This window comes from Alternaria dauci, chromosome 1, assembly GCF_042100115.1.
Source record: "Alternaria dauci strain A2016 chromosome 1, whole genome shotgun sequence".
In the NCBI taxonomy this organism is placed as follows: Eukaryota; Fungi; Ascomycota; class Dothideomycetes; order Pleosporales; family Pleosporaceae; genus Alternaria; species Alternaria dauci.
This window is the reverse complement of record NC_091272.1, coordinates 1,432,814-1,450,347: the sequence shown is the minus strand read 5'-3', so window position 1 is coordinate 1,450,347 and position 17,534 is coordinate 1,432,814. Positions and strand designations below refer to the sequence as shown.

General features: G+C 51.7%; 7 protein-coding genes across 7 annotated transcripts; 2 read left to right on the top strand and 5 right to left on the bottom strand.

The window, feature by feature from the left end:
* Positions 1 to 247: 247 nt before the first annotated feature.
* ACET3X_000458 (uncharacterized protein) lies at positions 248 to 817 on the bottom strand (the record flags this gene model as incomplete). Its single annotated transcript, XM_069447755.1, has 3 exons — positions 248 to 474; positions 589 to 687; positions 784 to 817. 3 exons carry the CDS (start codon positions 815 to 817, stop codon positions 248 to 250), a joined length of 360 nt encoding a protein of 119 aa, XP_069310700.1.
* Positions 818 to 3,487: 2,670 nt separating this feature from the next.
* ACET3X_000457 (uncharacterized protein) lies at positions 3,488 to 4,171 on the bottom strand (the record flags this gene model as incomplete). Its single annotated transcript, XM_069447754.1, has 1 exon — positions 3,488 to 4,171. The coding sequence occupies one exon, from the start codon at positions 4,169 to 4,171 to the stop codon at positions 3,488 to 3,490; it is 684 nt and encodes a 227-aa protein (XP_069310699.1).
* A 209-nt stretch (positions 4,172 to 4,380) lies between these two features.
* Positions 4,381 to 5,276, top strand: ACET3X_000456 (uncharacterized protein; the record flags this gene model as incomplete). Its single annotated transcript, XM_069447753.1, has 2 exons — positions 4,381 to 4,720; positions 4,777 to 5,276. 2 exons carry the CDS (start codon positions 4,381 to 4,383, stop codon positions 5,274 to 5,276), a joined length of 840 nt encoding a protein of 279 aa, XP_069310698.1.
* A 706-nt stretch (positions 5,277 to 5,982) lies between these two features.
* On the bottom strand, positions 5,983 to 7,217 carry ACET3X_000455 (uncharacterized protein; the record flags this gene model as incomplete). Its single annotated transcript, XM_069447752.1, has 2 exons — positions 5,983 to 6,872; positions 6,929 to 7,217. The coding sequence occupies 2 exons, from the start codon at positions 7,215 to 7,217 to the stop codon at positions 5,983 to 5,985; spliced, it is 1,179 nt and encodes a 392-aa protein (XP_069310697.1).
* A 125-nt stretch (positions 7,218 to 7,342) lies between these two features.
* ACET3X_000454 (uncharacterized protein) lies at positions 7,343 to 9,341 on the bottom strand (the record flags this gene model as incomplete). The annotated part of the gene is made up of 5 exons (XM_069447751.1): positions 7,343 to 7,359; positions 7,427 to 7,458; positions 8,123 to 8,513; positions 8,563 to 9,216; positions 9,266 to 9,341. 5 exons carry the CDS (start codon positions 9,339 to 9,341, stop codon positions 7,343 to 7,345), a joined length of 1,170 nt encoding a protein of 389 aa, XP_069310696.1.
* Positions 9,342 to 11,030: 1,689 nt separating this feature from the next.
* On the bottom strand, positions 11,031 to 16,799 carry ACET3X_000453 (uncharacterized protein; the record flags this gene model as incomplete). Its single annotated transcript, XM_069447750.1, has 5 exons — positions 11,031 to 12,320; positions 12,369 to 16,262; positions 16,312 to 16,461; positions 16,522 to 16,646; positions 16,700 to 16,799. 5 exons carry the CDS (start codon positions 16,797 to 16,799, stop codon positions 11,031 to 11,033), a joined length of 5,559 nt encoding a protein of 1,852 aa, XP_069310695.1.
* Positions 16,800 to 17,078: 279 nt separating this feature from the next.
* On the top strand, positions 17,079 to 17,534 carry ACET3X_000452 (uncharacterized protein; the record flags this gene model as incomplete). Its single annotated transcript, XM_069447749.1, has 2 exons — positions 17,079 to 17,096; positions 17,145 to 17,534. The coding sequence occupies 2 exons, from the start codon at positions 17,079 to 17,081 to the stop codon at positions 17,532 to 17,534; spliced, it is 408 nt and encodes a 135-aa protein (XP_069310694.1).

Here is a 17,534-nt window from a genome sequence, read left to right as displayed (position 1 = left end):
GATCCTCGTGCACGTTGTAAATGAGCTTGTGCTGTTAGGAGAGTTGTCATATAAAAATGTGTTTCCTATGCTGACTATTGTTTGGCTTGCTATGAAAACCAGAACTCCGTTTAAAATGCTTCCCTAGATTCAGAATGTGCCGCTCACGCACAGTATCTTCTGTCGTGGCCCACACTTATAGTGTTTATACATCAATTTCGTGACCCCATATTTACTGTTCTCTCCTTCAATGCCCACTCTTCTTTATCTACGGCGACTTCAGGTTCTTGTCTGCCAGGACTTCATTCGCAGCAGCCATCTCTGCGCTGGTAATTTCCTTGTCACCTAGCGTTTGCGAGTTGGACGTGCCGTCTGAATTGGTAAATGGCTTCTTGACAGCATCTTTGAGCTTCTCAGTTGTGGTCTTCTGGAGCGAAGTGTTGTCATCTTCGGCGGATGCAGGGGTAGAAGTAGAGGTTTCAGGGATGATGGGTTCTGTAGACATATGTTAATTAGTATATATGCCATGTGCTTGCGTGAATGAACAGGCAGCAGATCTCAGTGGTAGAAGGATACTAATCGAATGTGGATACGAAGAGGAACACTGACCTTGGAATTGGAGATCGATGTTGTCGTGGGACGGGCCGTCGACATCAACATGAGACGGGGTAGTGCTTGTAGCTCCTGGAAGTCCATTGACAGGGGGCTCTGTTTGTTGTTAGCGTACATATGCCTGCGCATTTCTATGCAACTGGCGACAAAGCCGTTGGAGAGTAGCGCAAAAGTGGAGAAACGTAGTCGTACCCTGGAACTGTGCCGTGTGGTCGGTAGTAGCCATAGCGAATATAATAGGTCAATTCAAGGGTTGACCCGGTTGCAATATTCAGGTGATGGTAATCTGACGTGTCGGACTTGCATCCGCGGGGCATTTGGGGTTGTGATATACATTCTCTCGCGCTACGTCACCGGCTGACTGTGCGTGTCGTGGCTGTCGCGTGCTCAGATGATTGGGACTGGCCGAGGCGTAGCCACCCCGCTATTGCGCCTCGGACCCTCACCTGAACCCTGAACCTCAGTACTATATGGGCCAAACGCTCGTCAGAGGCGCACTGCCAAAATCTGAAAGAGGATCCTGAGATCTGGGTTTCGAGGGTATTGTTTGCCGTGCTTGGCTAGGGCTAAATGGCGTTCTAGACGATCCGGATCGTGTGTAGGCCGTTCTCGTATCGTAGACACGGTAAGCGAGCCTTTGTTTCTTCGCCCAATTCTGCCAACAGCATCTCCTTTTTATGGTATGCAGGACAGCGAGCCACTCCAATTCTCTCAAACGCATTGTTCTTGGACTCTGTAAGCCTGAAGAGTAGGCACCGCAAGGTAGAGCGCGCGTCTGAACTGCCATCGATTAGCGCAGGCATAAAGAACAGCCGCTCTTCCGTATTATCGTCCTCAAAAGCCATGTCCTCGCCATACAAAGAATCGAGGTGGGCGGTTAGCTCTTGATCTGTGTCGTTGGTGTCATGTTTGGAGACGATGCTACTGCGAACGACCATGTTCCACTCTTTGCGGCCATTGCGCTTGATACTTTGCAACCTCATGGGCTTGAGACAGCCACGCAGATCTAACCACCCGCCTGTCACGGCTCCTGTAGTATCTTCAGTTGCGTAATCGAGTACAACGTCTTCAACGCGTATTAGGCTTTTTCGTTCAACGCCAAAGTTCAACCACACGAGTCCGTCTACGGATGCCCAAGACCAGGATGGCGCGCGGTAGTTTGGCGGACGCGTCCCAATGCTTGTCACTTCCCAGATGAGCATGATTTCTAAACCCTTGCGCCACATTCCAGCAACATAGGTGTCTTTGATGCGAGGCATGATATGTCTGGCCACACCCGAAAGGGCGACTAACTTGTCGCCTGGGACCGTTAGCTTTTTGCGAGAGTACTCTCTAACGAGTGGGTGCCATAAGGTTTCCCAGTTTGTCTCATTTGCCTCGTCCATGATACGTTCTTTGGAAGAGGATTTACCAGACAGCCGATGTTCGTTCCGTTGCCGGGATTTGAGAAACGGTGGAGAGTAATGCAGACTCACGGGTGGCAGTGCTTGGGGAAAGGTTTCGCATACGGTGTGCTCTCGACATTCCCAGAACAGCTGGTGTCTTCCGAAATGTAAAACCCGGGGAGCAAGATAACGCTCTTGGAAAACCCAACCGCGTTTGTTGAGGGGCGAGTACTTGAGGACATGTGGCCAGAGGACATAGTCAGTCATCAGGCACTCCACATGCTCAGTATACTGCTGAAAACCGTCCAAACAGACTTTGACGCGCGGGCGACCAATGTGCAGAGGGGGACGATGCCGGAAAAGGGCCTTTGTGCTATCCTCTGCATCTGTCGCAGATATGTTACAGTGGGAGTTTGTATATACCATATCCATCAAGCTTGCTTCTCGGTACCAGTCTTGGCGGTCATCTCCACTTTGAATTATGCACAATGAGTCGATCCATAGGTAGAAGATTCCCAATTGTCTGGATACTTGGATGGCTTCTTGAAATGTCCTGGGTAGATCAGCCAGTAGAAAACGAAGATTCGATTCAGATTCCATTGCTCGAGTGAGCTGAAAAGGCATCTTGTTGCCCCAGCAATGGCTCAAGGTAGCATAAGGACCGACGGGCAATTCTTGTGCTGTGCGTATGAGTCGAACGTAGTTTTTGTCTCCACTGTCGTCCACCAGATGCAAGAGGCGTGTTGGGTTCCAAGTGCTACTGCCTTCAGATTTGTTGCAAGACAGATGTGAACTAACACACTCTTGTAGCCACTTGGCAGCGATCTGCATAGATTCGGCAGAAGATGTTCGGTCATTGGTATAGCCAAGCTGTACATGGGAATTCTGAGATGGCGTACAATCTGTTCCATGGTCAACGAACGTACGTATTCTACTATGGAAGGACTTGCTCTCGTCAGGTTCCAAGATAAATAGGCTGTACTTGTCCCTATCTGCAAACAAATTCTCTCTGTAACGCACAGAGAAGCTAAATGTATTAGGCATTACCCATTGCCCTAGATGTGCGGTCGTAACGAATGCTAGCTCCAAGGTGCCAGCTGGAGTCGCCTCACGCTTCCTTGAGTCAGCAGCACGCACGGATTCCTGTTCAACGCTGGATAGTTTGTTCCACGCGTTCTGGCAGACAGGACACCCACGAATTGCTGATGCAGCAAGAGAAGCGCATGTGGCGTGATGACCGAACTTGTGAATATACATCAGCCGTGTCTATTTGGCGAATGTATAAACTACTTGGTTGAACGTGCTTACAGTGTATTCTGGTCCGTATCTGGCGTCATAGTCTGGATCTCCAGGTCTTATGGCGCTCACAAGACGATGCCGATGCTGCAATACGCCGATACAAATATCGCAAAACATTGTCAAGTCGACGGTGTTTGGAAATCGATACGCTCATGTTCGGATCTGGGAGATTAGGCTGCATGCTTGAGACGTTATCGGTAGTGCCCCGCCACCTATCCTGATCCTGTTGCCTTGGCCGCTGCCATCAGCCTTTCTTTCCTCCCCTCTTTCCAAGCCTTATCAAGGGCCCCCAATCTTCCGCCTAGCACCTGAACATTACTAGGCTCCAGCATAACAACACCTCTTCTTACATCCACATTACGCAGTACAAGTTTGGCTCCCATGGCCATATTGGTGTTGAGGCCATCAATGCCTCCAAGATCCATGGCATAGATCTTGAGTCCTTTGGCATCCTGCAGGAGCAGCTTGAAAGGGCCTTTGCTCTGCACGGGTGCTGCAGCCTCAGCAGTGGCCTCGTTCTCTTGTTCTACAACGCGCACAATCTCCCGCCCTTTTGTCATTTCGCCCCGCTCTTGCGCTTCGATGGCTTCGACCTGGGACCATCGCGAGTGGCCAATGTCTTCAATGTCCAGCACCTGACAGACGACGGGGCCGGGGACGATGCGGGATTGGATGGTGCCTTTGAGTACATCGCTGGGAAACAACGAGGCTGCAGGCTGACTGAGCGACGTGGTGATGTCTGCGGCTAGTAGGCGGAAGTGGGCGGTCTGCTTGATGGCGGGCAATGGCGTGTTTGGGCGGGTGGTGGAGAGGAAGCCTTGCAGCCAGGCTGCGGTAGGATAGAGATGCCGCGCATTCAGATGCTGTGTTAGCTCGGCTGCGATATTAGCTGCCATATCGGCAATCAATTGGAATCGCGGTAAGTGTGTGCATGTGGGTTTGCTTCTTCGCGAACAAGGCCGAAGGTGTGGACAACGCGACGCGTAGAATGACGTGGGGCAGCGTCCTCTCACCAACTGTGGCCTCGGCCCCTTCACATGAAGCTCGAGCTTCGGCACTCCGTCCACCAAACCTCACCAGACATATAGAGACATAATACCCCGCCATGTCGACTATAGCCTCTCCCCGCGCCAGCTCCTCGGTCCGCAGTCCCTCGTTAACCCGCACCTCGATCGACAGCAGCTCGTCGCATCGCCCACCCCCAGCCGCACGCCGCAACCGCGCCGCCCTTCGCGAGTTCTACGGCCTCAAGAATGCCCCCAGAGACGCCACGCCAGATGCCAGAATATCCGAGGAATCGTCGAGAACACAGCTCGGGCCAGAAGAAGACGAGACCCTGACAGAGCTTGACGCCGCCGACTTCAACGCAGAAGCCTTTGTAGAGAGTCTGCTCGCCAAAGAAGGCCTCAAGGGCGTATTGAAGGTCGAGGCAGACTTGGTGTCTCGTAGGCCATGACTCTGAATCTGGCAGCGGACAGACGACAGGCTAATGCTGGTACAGAAATCAGGAATCTGGATAGCGATCGCAAGTCCCTGGTCTACGACAACTACTCCAAGCTACTCTCGGCAACAAGCACCATCCGACGCATGCGCGGCAACATGGATCCTCTCGCACCCACGACGCATACCCTCGGCCCGGCCATCTCGCACATTGCCGAGACAGCCGCCTCCCTATCATCCTCGCTACACGATAGCCATCAGTCAAAAGAGCAAGGGTTGGGCATAGACATACGTGTCGAGCAAGACGACAAGGACAAGGCGCACGTGGACAAGAAGCGGAGACAACAGGACACGGTTAGGTGGGTACTCGACACACCGCGACGTCTGCAGGACATGAGAGATCGAGACCAAGACGACGATGCACAGAAGGAGTGGCAAGAGGTTAGGAGAATACTCGACAAGTGGAAAGGTGTTGCTGGCGTACAAGAGCTCAGGGAGCAATGCGAGGCGATTATGCAGGATGAAGACGACGACGAAGAAGAAGACGACGGTTCAGAGTGAAGCATTTGTTCTCTGGGACAAAGAAGACACACTGCTCGTCACATCATAATGCTCCTGCTTTGACAGGCAATCGTCACGGACCAACCAAACACCCACCTCGTACTTTGCCAACATGGACAAAATGAGCCAAGAGGAAGCGAGCAAACGACTTCAAGACACTGCCAGCCACGTACCAAGCACTACCAATACTCATCGTTTACGCCGAAACAACAAGTCCTAGAGGCATCGCTGTTCTTGTTATGAAGATTTCAACATACCTGCACTAGTTCGGGCCTCTACAAATACCAAGCAAGCATCTCCCTATGTTCCATGGTGGAGGTGTTCATGTCAATGTCGCTGCCTCACTCATGCCACAAGTGTGTAGAGTTGCCTTTGGCTCTCGAGGAGGCCTGGTTCGGCAATAATCATTGGGTGCCCCATTCACGCTGTTGCTCAAGAACGACGATATCTAAACGGGAAAGCTTTTTCGGAAGCCCCCAAAAGATTAGATGAAAGCAATTCGCCGCCCAGATCTTCTAGAAAGATCACCTAATAGACCAGGTAGAAGCAATTCACTACGTTAATATTGCCTAGTTAGGTAATAATTTATAGAAGTATTGCTTCATAAGGACGTTTAGATAGCTTAGGAGCTATTTATCTCATCTCATCTTTTTAGTGTCTGCTGAATAGTATTTAGCGTCTCCCGAAAAAGCTTTCCCTCTAAAAATCAAGCGAGCTCTGCCTCGATAACACTTTCTACAGAGTGAGGTGGCCTCCAGATGTTAAGCACCTTTAACCCCACACTCTCCACCACCGCCCGCCACTCAGCCTCCGTCCTCTCCTTCGCACCAAGGCACGCCATCATGGTGATATCGGACGTTGTCACACGGGCGAGCGGCTTCACAGAGCTAACCAAGCTCTCGTGAATGAGAAGCTTCGAGTATCCGGGTTCCATGGCTTCGGCAAGGTGAGAAAGGATCTGTTTCGCCTGTGTGTCTTCCCAGTCGTGCAGCACGTTGTGCATGAAGTAGACACGGGCACCTTTCACGGGCTGTGGTTTAAAAAAGTCATGAGGGTGGATGGTGATGGCGTTGTCAATGGTCAACTCCTTGAGAATATCGGGCAGGTCTTGGAGCACCAGGCTGCCCTCAGGGATATCAGGGTGGCGCAGATGGAATTTGATCAGGTCGTGGCCCTTGCTACCACCGACATCGACGACAAGGGGCCGGTCAGGCTTGAACCCTTTCACAACAGTCTCAGTCGGGTAAACATCAACCCAGGGCGTCAAGTTATGCTTGGAGTGACTCTCCATGGCATCATTGAATTCCCTTGCGGCGGCAGGGTTCGCGCCAAGGGACTGGAACAGATTTTCACTTGAGCCTCTCATGAACTGCCAGTTGCCGTCGTTGGGGTTAGTAGGGACCTTGTATCCTGTCTTCTTGAGGTAGGCTGGCAAGGTCCTGAACATGGGAGAATTGACGAAGCCATAGAATTCACCATAGACGTTGGCGAGGGCCTGATCCTCAGCGAGAGCATGTACCCACGGTGTGGGCTTATAGGTGTCCTCGGCGGTCTCGGTGACAAGATTCTGCCCAGAAATTTGCCGAATCATGCGTCCTGCATTGCCGTCAGAATGCTTATCATGAGTTAAGCAGGGCAGATGTGTAACCTACGAATAAGCACTACATCGACACCCGTCAACTTGGCCAGTTCCGCGCAAGTCTTCTCTCCGCCTCCGACCTCGATCCATTTGCTGAAGACACCCGCGTCAATCAACGTCTTGACGCATGCATTGGTGGCCGGGTTGACCCAACAGTGCTGCCAGACAATGTCCCACGGCTTATGTACTTTGCTCAAGGCCAGGGTCAGCGCGTCCATGGCACGGACGCGCTCTGCTTCGTTAACGAAGGAGTTTGCGTCGATGCCCTCCAGGGCTCGGATAAGTTGGTCTGCTGATGCCATGTTGGAAATGGGGAATTAACTTGTGGGGAAAGATGCAGGAACAACGGAAACGACACGCGGTGTACTGTTTGACAAAGGGAAATGTTCTTATCTACCGTAGAATCCTGGCCATATCTACCGGTTGACTAGAGGATTTCAAGCACTATAGTAGTTAGTGAATTTCTTGTAACAGATAAGCGCGTACTAAGATCTAGTTCTCTTATACGTACTTTTCCTAATACGTAATTTGTCCTCCACGACCCTATGTAACCGGAACGGCCAACTTTAAGGTATCATTCGGTCACGTGGCTACTCGATAGAGTATTTAGTCCCGAGTTGCATTGAACAAATTGCACGATTTAATGCCATGCGGGTTGAATTGGGTAGCACTGATCATTTGAGGACAGCCATGGAAGGCATCCGAAATTTGAGTGAGCAAGGATGTCTCAGGGGCAGACCCACCTGTTGGTCACGCCACTTTTGGCATGTCGCGCGAGCGAGCTTGACAAGACCTACTGGTTGGTGCCTATTGTGGCAGTTGAACTTTGGTGTTGCTGGATTGCCTGTATTGAGGACTCGAAATAAGGTTTTCACTGAGGGGAAGTGAGACATTCTGTGGGGATATGAAGTTCAATGTTGCTTTTGGTTCCCGCTCAAGTTGCCCTCTGTGATATGTGGAGATGAATGATGCATGAAGTCCATCGAGCTAACCAAGATGGGATGGCCCAATATGTGCCCCGCATGGGCCATGTTTGGCATCATGTGACATTATCTTTCACAGTTCCTCATCATAATAACATTACCTCAACGAGATCAGTATAACAACACCAAAGCTTGCCTGATCAGATCATCACCACGATCCTGCTGCCTTGTCACGCTCGTAGATGCCTAGAGGAAGTACTGGCCCCATACTGACACCAAGCTACGTGTCACGATCGTCAATTTGCTTCGACCGTCGGTCGCCCTTTGCGCTCGTGGTCACGTTAATCTCAAGTGTCTTGTGGATCTGGTCCGCGCCGTGGTAAACGAGCGGGATGTCATCGATGCTTTCGCCTGCGTGGCTCGATACCCTCTCCTCGTCATCCAACTGATGCCCTTGAAGTCTATCCCATCTTCCGCTGGCGTTAGATAGCCCTCGGTGGGTGGTGCTGCTGTGTCCTCTCTGGATGGTTGCCTTACTGCCATTGCCACTGCCACTGAGAGTCTGAACTTTGCCTCTGGCCAAGCGGAAGAGCGGGCCCAGTGTGGGCAAAGAGGCGCATACCACGAGAATACAACCCTCTCCTAGACCGAGTATATCAAGAAGCGGGACCGGGTCTAACAAAGTTAGTTGTATGCTGAGAAGCATGTGGGGTGAAGAACTCACAAGTCGGGTTCTCAGCCAGTACTTCAAAAATTTCCCCAAAGATTGTGAGTTTGTAGATGGTGAGAATGAAGGCCAGGATACTGAGGCCCAGCGCGATCGAGACCAGGATGCGGTTCTTGAGGGGCATGTTGAGGCGCATAATGAATGGAATCGGGTACACAGCGAAGAACACATCTAGGAAGGCAGAGTAGGCCGAAGTGAAATAGCCCAAATCTGCCATGACCTTGGTACTGGCACATTTTCCGCCCGGTATGGTTCTGTCCCAGCCGAACTCGACCGGATCGCATTGCTTGTACCACCAGATCGAGGTAGCCAATATACAGGCCTGGGAGCTGAGCGCGAGGCCCCAGAATAGTATCGTCGTCTTGAGGCCGTAGTTCAGAATGCGCTTGAGAATAGCGATGATGGCAAACTTGGGTAGCGAAAACGTCCATATCAGTACCGAACTGATGATTACGTTCCACTTGAGAGCTCGCGGTATCAACGGGGGATCGATGGCCTCCATTCTCCGTCCAAGACCGTACTGGGTGCCGATTGAGATCAGGACGCAGGTGACGAACATCACAACGACGCAGAATACGGTGATGTAGTCGTCCATTCCAATGCCACCGCATTTTCCGAATACGCGGCTGCCGATTCTCAACGCCACGAAGACTACGAGACAGTTAGGTGCCATTCAGCGCAACATAAGAGGACTACTCGCCAACTGTAACTGCGAACATGGACCAGCAGGCCCTATCAGCGATAGTGCCATAGTCGTCCACGTCCCACAATCCCATGATCTTAATATCTAGGTCGTGTTGCAGAGGTTTGCAGAACGTTATACAAACATTAGACGAACTTTAGATACTCCTAGCGCGATATAGCAGGCGCATTGTTAAATACACTGCCGTAGGATTCGGCGAACTTACCTAGGTAGTAGGCTGTGCTGGAGGAATCAGGTCTGAAGGGAGATCAAATCTTGGAACCCGACCAGGGTGCAAGGCGGAAGTGAAGCCGAGTATGCAGTGTGAAAGGCGATCGGAAAGCAACCGAACATCAGCCACTTAGACACAATACGATCTAAATTGCATTGAGCACCCGCTCCTGATCGGTATTCCTACATGAATCACTCCACTACGATGCGACGGAGGATGAAGCGTAGCATGCGTTTTATGTTGACAGTCAGACTCCTTCGCTAGCTCTATAAAGTATCGATCTTCGCTACATGATTAGCTTGTGTTATTTGAATCGTTAATAAATAACTACTGTGTACAGAGACATACAATCAACCGTTCCCCAAAGCACAACCCAATGATCATCGCGATGCAGTAGGCCCCCACCGAGACTGAAAAGCGACTCGATCCACGCCCGATTAGGTACAGGGGTCGAAAGTGGGTCAATCTCGGACCGTCTTGCTCAGACACAGTTCCCCCCCTTTGATCGAACAGCTTGGTGGAAAATCATTGCTCTTAACAGACCTATAGACCTCTCAAACGACAGAAAACAAGACCGACATTTTCCCTAAGCATGTTACAGCTCTACAGGGGGTCTTATAGGCGTTAGTAACTCTCTGAAAGCAGTTAGAGGTATAGTAGTTTCCTCTTTTATTCGGCTCATATCGCCGCGCCAGACAGTTCGGCCCGGCGGGGGGAGAGGGACCATTTGCCCCGTATAACCCTTGTCGATTCTATTGATGCAAAACTCTGCTCGATACCTACTGTCTACTACAGCTGTGTACCTCAACATATGACTACCAACGCCTTGGACGACGCCCTGAACAGGAACGGATTGACCAACAACCGCAGTGTCAATCTCCCTAATGACGCCTTTCGTCGTTTACGCTGGTCCATCTTCGAGGATGTATCCACGATCCTCGTCCTTGATGGTCCCGAATCGCCAAACGCTTACTTCGCGCCTTTTGTGGGTCACACTATCGCAACAGAACCAGCCTCCTAGATCCCTCTTACCAAGATTGCAATCACCAGCTGGTTTGTAGACGACTATTACCTATATGACTACGAGTCACCAGAGCCCTTGCTTGTTAGCAGAGCGAACGGCGGTACCATTACCGTTGCAGATGTTGTTGAGCAGCTCTCGGCCTACTTTGCGAGTCACAGGGAGGACATATTTATGCTCTTGGAACTCTACTTGGAAAAGAAGCCATGCCGCTTCGTAGTGGACGGCAAGGTCGAATATGATCCTCCCACGACCGCAGACGGCGAGGAAATTTCCGCCGACACAAAGGTCTTTTTCGACGGATTTGTTGGTATCATAGAGCCCGACTCGGCGCTTCCAGTAGAATTGTGTGCTGAAAAAGATCTTCCACAGAGACTGTGATGTTAGATACCCTAACAATACAACCTGGGTTCTCTTCAGGGTTCCGAGTCCCTAAATCTAAATAGAAGTGTGCAAACTCACTTGTGTTACTTGATAGCATAGACCCAAGATACTTTCTTTCTATACCCTCTGTTCTACCGTCGCTGCGCTCAGCTTGCCGCATCCTTGACCACACTCTCCCAAACACCCTGCCAATCCGCTTCTCCACCCCCATATCTCGCCTCAAACGCATTCATTGCCAAGTTACCCAAGAAAGGCCTCACCAACCGATTCACAAGCTCGCCTCTAGTCATGTCCAGCACCGCAGCGCCCTCTTCCTTCTCGAGAGCTTCAATGAGCGGATCTAGGAATAATGTCCGCTTGGGCTCATCAGTATCGGATCCGTTGAGCGCAGTTACAGGCATCGCAGGTGCTGTCGATGACCTGGTAAGAACCTCGTTGATCTCGTCCGTGAGAGACATGAGCGTTGGCGGTGTGACAGGCTTGTACACGGCATCGATGGTATCGGAGATGAAGAGCCACTCCATAAGTTGGAAGTCATCGGGGTCTAGTACCACGAGCTCGTCCAGCAACTTGCATGTCTGGATTATGCCGGCATTGTTGTAGTGTTCCTTGTTCGGAGCGTCTGGCAAGAGGGCCGATAACCCAGATGTCAACTCGCCGTTGACAACCGGCCAAAGTGACGCAAGGTGGATAGGGGAAGTCTTCAAGATGATAGCACGTAATAGCACTATGACGTCTGTACGGGTGATCGATGAAGGTGAAGACGCGGGTGTTGCCGTAAGCAACTCGACAATTTTCTCCAGCACCTGGGGTATGTTCGGCGTGAAAGCATCCTCAGGGCTACTCAGAATAAGAAGCGCAATGCGACGCAATGTGAGCTGTGTCTTGCGGTCGGCTTCCTGCCGAGCAGATGTTGCACCTACACCAAACATGAGGCCAGCCGTTGTGGGCGCTGAAAGTCGTGATAGTAGTTCTGGGACTCGCTCTTTGTCAAACTGGGTCCACTGTGCAAGGATGGGCAACCAAGCTTCTCTCAGTAGAATAAGCGGCGTGTTGAAAAACTTGGGGTCGTTGAAGGCATCGTAAATATCTTTCTTGAGCAACTTGCTGCCTTGTGCAATCTTGGTAAGACCTTGAAGCAGATCCAACGTATTCCTTGATACATTCTCGGGGAATGCTTTTGCACGGAATGTGGGGCCAATGACAGATGCGGAAATGTCAGAGACGACCTTTGTAACACGGTCGTTTTCTACTAGAATGGTCGACAGCTTTGGTACAATGGTGGTAAGAATAGACACAACATCAGTTGCTCGCTTCTGTGCGCGGACGCCATTGGTCATCGCAGTCGTCTTTTCATTTGCAGCTTGATTCGAGTCTTGCAGATAGCCCATTGAGCGTGTTGTGAAGATCGCAGTCAAGATCCTAGCAAAGATATCCTGTACAAGTTGTTAGTACTTTTGCATCAAACGAGCACACATACTTACTGCTAGCTCCCTCCGCATCTTCCGCTGCTCTCCGAAGTTGGTGTTATCAACCTTCTGACCTATGACAGCGGTGAACTCCAACAGCGTAGGCAAAATTTGTCGATGTGGAAGGGGATTCGCAAGCACGTCTCGTAAGAATAGAGTGCAATCTTGCCATATCTCGTCCATGGCATCGTCTTCTAAAGAGGTCGTATACTCAACCAAGAAGGCGACTAGTTCGGCATCCGTAAGATCAGATGTCAGTGTTGACTGACGATTAGCGTCCAAAGCCCCAGGATCAGTCCGGCTGTACACCGCGTTGAAAATCGCGGGAATTGTGTGCTTTGGCTTTGACCCGTTAAGGACATTCAGAAGCCCTGTAATGGCTAGTCCTTGCGCATCATCAGACGTCGCATGCGCCCATAGGACTACCAGTGTCTCTAGACATTCCAGCGCCTCCGCAGCAAAGAGATGTTCCAATGTGCGGCGGGCTCGATTGCGCATGCGCAGAGAAGTGTAGGAAAACGATGATGCTGATGTGTGGTCTTGTACTTCTAGCATATGTCCCCATGACCATATCGCGAAGCATATACGGACCGTATCCTGGAAGCATAGGAGGACTGAGAGTCTACTGTTCGCGGTTGGCGTACGAGTCTGGTTCGTTTCAGACGAAATCAGACCAGATACCACGTTGCTGAAGAAGCCCTGAGGTTGCTCCGGAGACTTGTTGGCAGACACCCTCGTTTCTTGTGTTGTCAAACGCTCGTGTGCCTTGGCCAAAATCTGTTCCAAACCGTTCATGAGCGATATGAGAGTCGATTCCGGAGATACGGTCGGCACGACTTGTGTCTTTGCGAATGTTGACTTGAGCTGCTCAAATGTAAGATTGATCTCTTTGCACAGACATTCGACGAGCGGAAGGAGGTTTTGGAATATTGTATCAGCAAACATTGGTAAAACCTCAACGAGGAAATGGATCCAGTCATCAAGGACCAAACGACTGATCGGGGACGAAAACCCAAACTTCAAGCACTCGACAAGCTGAGGAGGTGGAGGTATGGGCGCTGGTGTATGGTCCTCCGAATCTCTGTTTATCACTAACGACAGGCGTGACCGGTTCGCTGGGTGGTTTGAAGGTTTTGGTTCTGGTGCAGGCTCTGATGAACGGGTAAGACGGAGTTTCAGTGCGGCCAAGTCTGCACCTAGTAAAAGGCTTTGCAAAGATGGTCCTGCCGATCGTAGTCTTGCCATCAGTGGTATTTCGAGTTCCAAGTCTCCAAGGGGAGTGGCAAATGGACTTTGATAGATTTGCGATATGATGGAAACGGACAGTCGGTGTAGTTCATGTATATGGGGTTCTAGATTTGATTCCGAAGTACCAACTCGGAGCGACAATGTGGTTAAACAAGTACGCACGAGCCACTCCTGGACGGAAATCCGTGGTGATGATGGTTCTGGCCACGTAAGGGTCACTTCAGCAAGAGTTACCCAAGTGAAGTGTGTTGGTCGTTTGATGACGTTGAAGACGTGCCTTAGATAGTACAGGCATTCCTTTGTATCATCCCTTCTAGAACGCGGTTGTCGTTCCTGCGACCCCTTGGTGGGTGCCAAACTGCTTGAAGCCAGGAGACAATTGAGCGATTGGATGTGCAATGCGAGTACTTCAAAGACTTTGTTCAGGCTTGACAAGTCTGGCAACCAGTTTTGCATAAATGCCGAGGTTTCAGAGCCTTCGTCTGCCAGAGTGTCGAGGAGTAACAGTAGCGGCCTTGTCAAGACAGAATGAAAATCACCAGCGGGCGTTGGGGCTTGTGGGACGTTACCACTCGGTCGGCGGGTAATGCTCACACGCTTTTCTGACTGCAAATTCAGCTCGTGCATGATATGCGTCCACAGCGTCGCAAATCGTCGGGCACAGTCGGAAGAGCTGTTCGAGACAGAATCACGACCTGTCTGGTCCACGATGATGGAAGCAATGGCACTTTCGACCATCCGGCTCGCAGGTGCAATGGAGTGCAGCTGCAGCAAGGAGCGTGCAGTTTCGACGTGGTATTTGGGTAATGTCGGTGAGAGATAATACCAGAAGTACTGGACTAGAGGATGAATGAGCTCAGGTAATTGGCCGGCGGGGATGTGAGGTCTCGACGCGAGTGCTGTCTGAAGTGCCAGCAAGACATTTGTAACAGCACTCAGGTGCGAAAATGAAAGATGTTTGTTAGAATCATCAGACGATTGAAGAATGTCTGCAAGCATGGCGATAAGATCAATGTCTTCGATGGTCTTTAAAGATTGCGTTTTGAATACCAGATTAGACAGAATCTTGGAAGCCATCTCCACAGAGATCTCAGAGGTTGTCGACTGGATGGATGCTGTGAACATGTAGGAAGCCTCACGAAGCACGATTTGACCAAGCAGTGGTGGTTCGAAAGGGGGATCAGCTGCATCAGGACTTCCTTGAGATTCTTCGTAGAAAGCCCGTATTTGCTGGGTCACAGCGATTCGCGGTATCTTGAGGGCTGCAGATATCTGCTGGTCCGTTGCTTGGTCGCCTCGAAACGACCGGTCTGGGACTATTTGCACAAGTGAATCTGCAATCTCGAGTGCGAGACTCATGACTTCTGCGCTCGCTGGTGACTTGACAGTCTTGCCAGAGCTTTCGTTCAGAGAGACAAGTGAAGAAAGCACCATCAAAGGCATGTGATGCAGCAACATATCTTCTTCCTTGAGATTGAAGCGGGCCAGAACGAACTTGGCCAGCTTCATCTTCTGTAAAGCTTCATCATTAACTGCCACATCGGTCTGCAAAGAAGACGTGATGAGGTGAATCAGCTTGCCCCAGATGAGGCCGCTATCAACGCCATCAAAGAATGCGCTGGCACTTCGCATGACTTCGTCGACTTGGTCCTTGGTTGCAGTCTCGCTGTACGAGTAAACGCTTCGCAACGCCGGCAGGAAGATTTCAGGCACAATCAACCCACCGACTTCCCAGCGGTCCATAAGAGACAAACAGACCCGAAAAGGACGTGCTCGCTCGGAAGGTGATGCGCTACGATGATTGATCATCTTGAGGACACTGTTTGTAAGCGCCTCGAGCCCGTATCGCGAAAAGAAAGCGGCTTGGTGCGCTGAAGGATCAACTGTCGTGTTGTGCTTGTCCGCTGTTGGAGAGCTGACATTATCGTTGGCCTCAACAGCAGTGGGTTCTGGGCCCAAGAACCATGCCCACAGCCGGCGGTTCAAGCTCATATCTCTACGCGACACGACGCTGGCAGCGGCGGCTACAAGTCGCTCCAAATCTCCTTTGCCAACGCGCTCCTGCAGGACGGGTGAGTCGAGAGGTAGATGGCTGACCAGCAAATCAAGAAACCCTCGTTGGATGAGGATCTGAGGGTCTGACAAGCCTGACTCGAAGCAACGGATAAGGAGACCAGGTTCTGGCGATGTAGCTGCCTCTGCTTCATCGGACAGTGTTCCTGAGGACGTGGACATGTCAGAAGGAGGGTTGCGCCGCTCTGGCCGTCCGAATTTGGGCAAGCGACGGACGAGGAAAGCCAGTGCACCTTGCCTCCTAGATGCGTTTGTGATGGTTGCCAGGAAGAGACACTGCCAGAAGTGGGACGAGGCACTGGCTGTCCTGGAATCGACTGTCTCATATGAATGGTCCTGCACGGCGGTCCGCAACCTCTCGGTTGCAGAAACCATGCGCTCAAAGTCCTCGCTTGTCTCGTCTTCTAGTCCGGGCAGGAGAGAAAGTATTATGGCCTTCAAGGCCGGGCGAAGTGCAGCCCCGTCAAGCTTGAGTATATGTTTTTCGAAGACGGAGAGGTAGAGTGGGCGAACCGAGAGCGAGGCGAAGGAGAGGACTGGAGCAAGGCCGGGAAAGTAGAGATTGAGGTCACGCGCAAGTGCATCTTTCTGGGCATGGGTCAGCGTCTGCTGGGCTGACTTTGAGAGGTAGGCATACACCGATGGTAGAGAAGATGTAGTCATAGACCTCGAGGGCTTTCTGGTGAACGCCCGAGGGCAGTGTTGGATTCAAGCACTGCGCTAATCGCAGTGCGACAGTATCGCTATGTGGAATGGCGGGTATCTCTGGAGGATGCGCTTGCAGGGCCTGGACGGTGGTTTGTATAAGCGCTTTGTCTCACGTGGGCAGTAGCATGGCGGTATTGACCTTGAGCAGCCGGCCTAAGAAGGATATGTAGTCGGCCCATTCCTGCTGTGCCGTGTCCCAGAGGGCGAGGGCGCGTTCGACACCGGCGGCATATCGTCGGAAGTTCTTGTCTTTCTTGTACAGAGCTATGTCGCCCCAATTAGCTCGACCCCGTTGCAGACAGCCAGAGAACACATACGCTCTTCCGCTGCATGGCGCGCCGACCGCGGTGCCGGACTCGAGCGGCCAGAGCCTGGTGGAGAGAAGACTTGCAGGTTAGCAGGAGAATCAGCCGACATGCTGTGTCTGGCAGGTGGAGATGTGTCGGTGTATCAATGACAGGGCGCTGGACATGCTGCTCTTGGTGGCGGCGGTGGTGTTGAGCGTATAATGTGCTGTTGCCTGTCTCATCTTCCAAGACCATTGCGACGACCGTGGACACGAAGCACTTTGGCGCGAAGGGGTCCGTGCCGTTTGGACATGTCCGTCATCGACGCGCACCACACGCGACACGGGCGACGACACCACCATGAAGCCTGGATAGTTGCCCTGCAACATCTCACCGAGGTCAGCACAACATGCACGACGCAGCACCGGTGAAAATTCCATCGCCCTCATATCTCAGCTACAACTGACCGTAGCAGGCCTCGCACGATCCCCCGCTTGCCCCACCACCAGCCGACACCTCCCAGCCTGACCATCACCACCACCACCACCATGACCATGATCCGCCCATATATCTGCCGCCTCACGAGAATCCCCCGCCCGACGAGCCCCCGCCATCTTACGATGACGCCGTTGGCATGACTGGTGCGCCACCAGGTTATGGCACCTTCCGACCCTACACCGATGAATCCTCCATTGCAAGCAGCGAAGTTGAGCCCACCCAGCGCGCACTTCCCGAATGGTTAGGGCAGGTCTTGGTCGTACTTGTCTTCATATGCATCATATACGGCTTTTGCCATTTCATCAATACTCCTGATGTACCGTCAGAGTGGCCAGGCAATGGGCGCTTCATTCCGCCTGGCACCTGA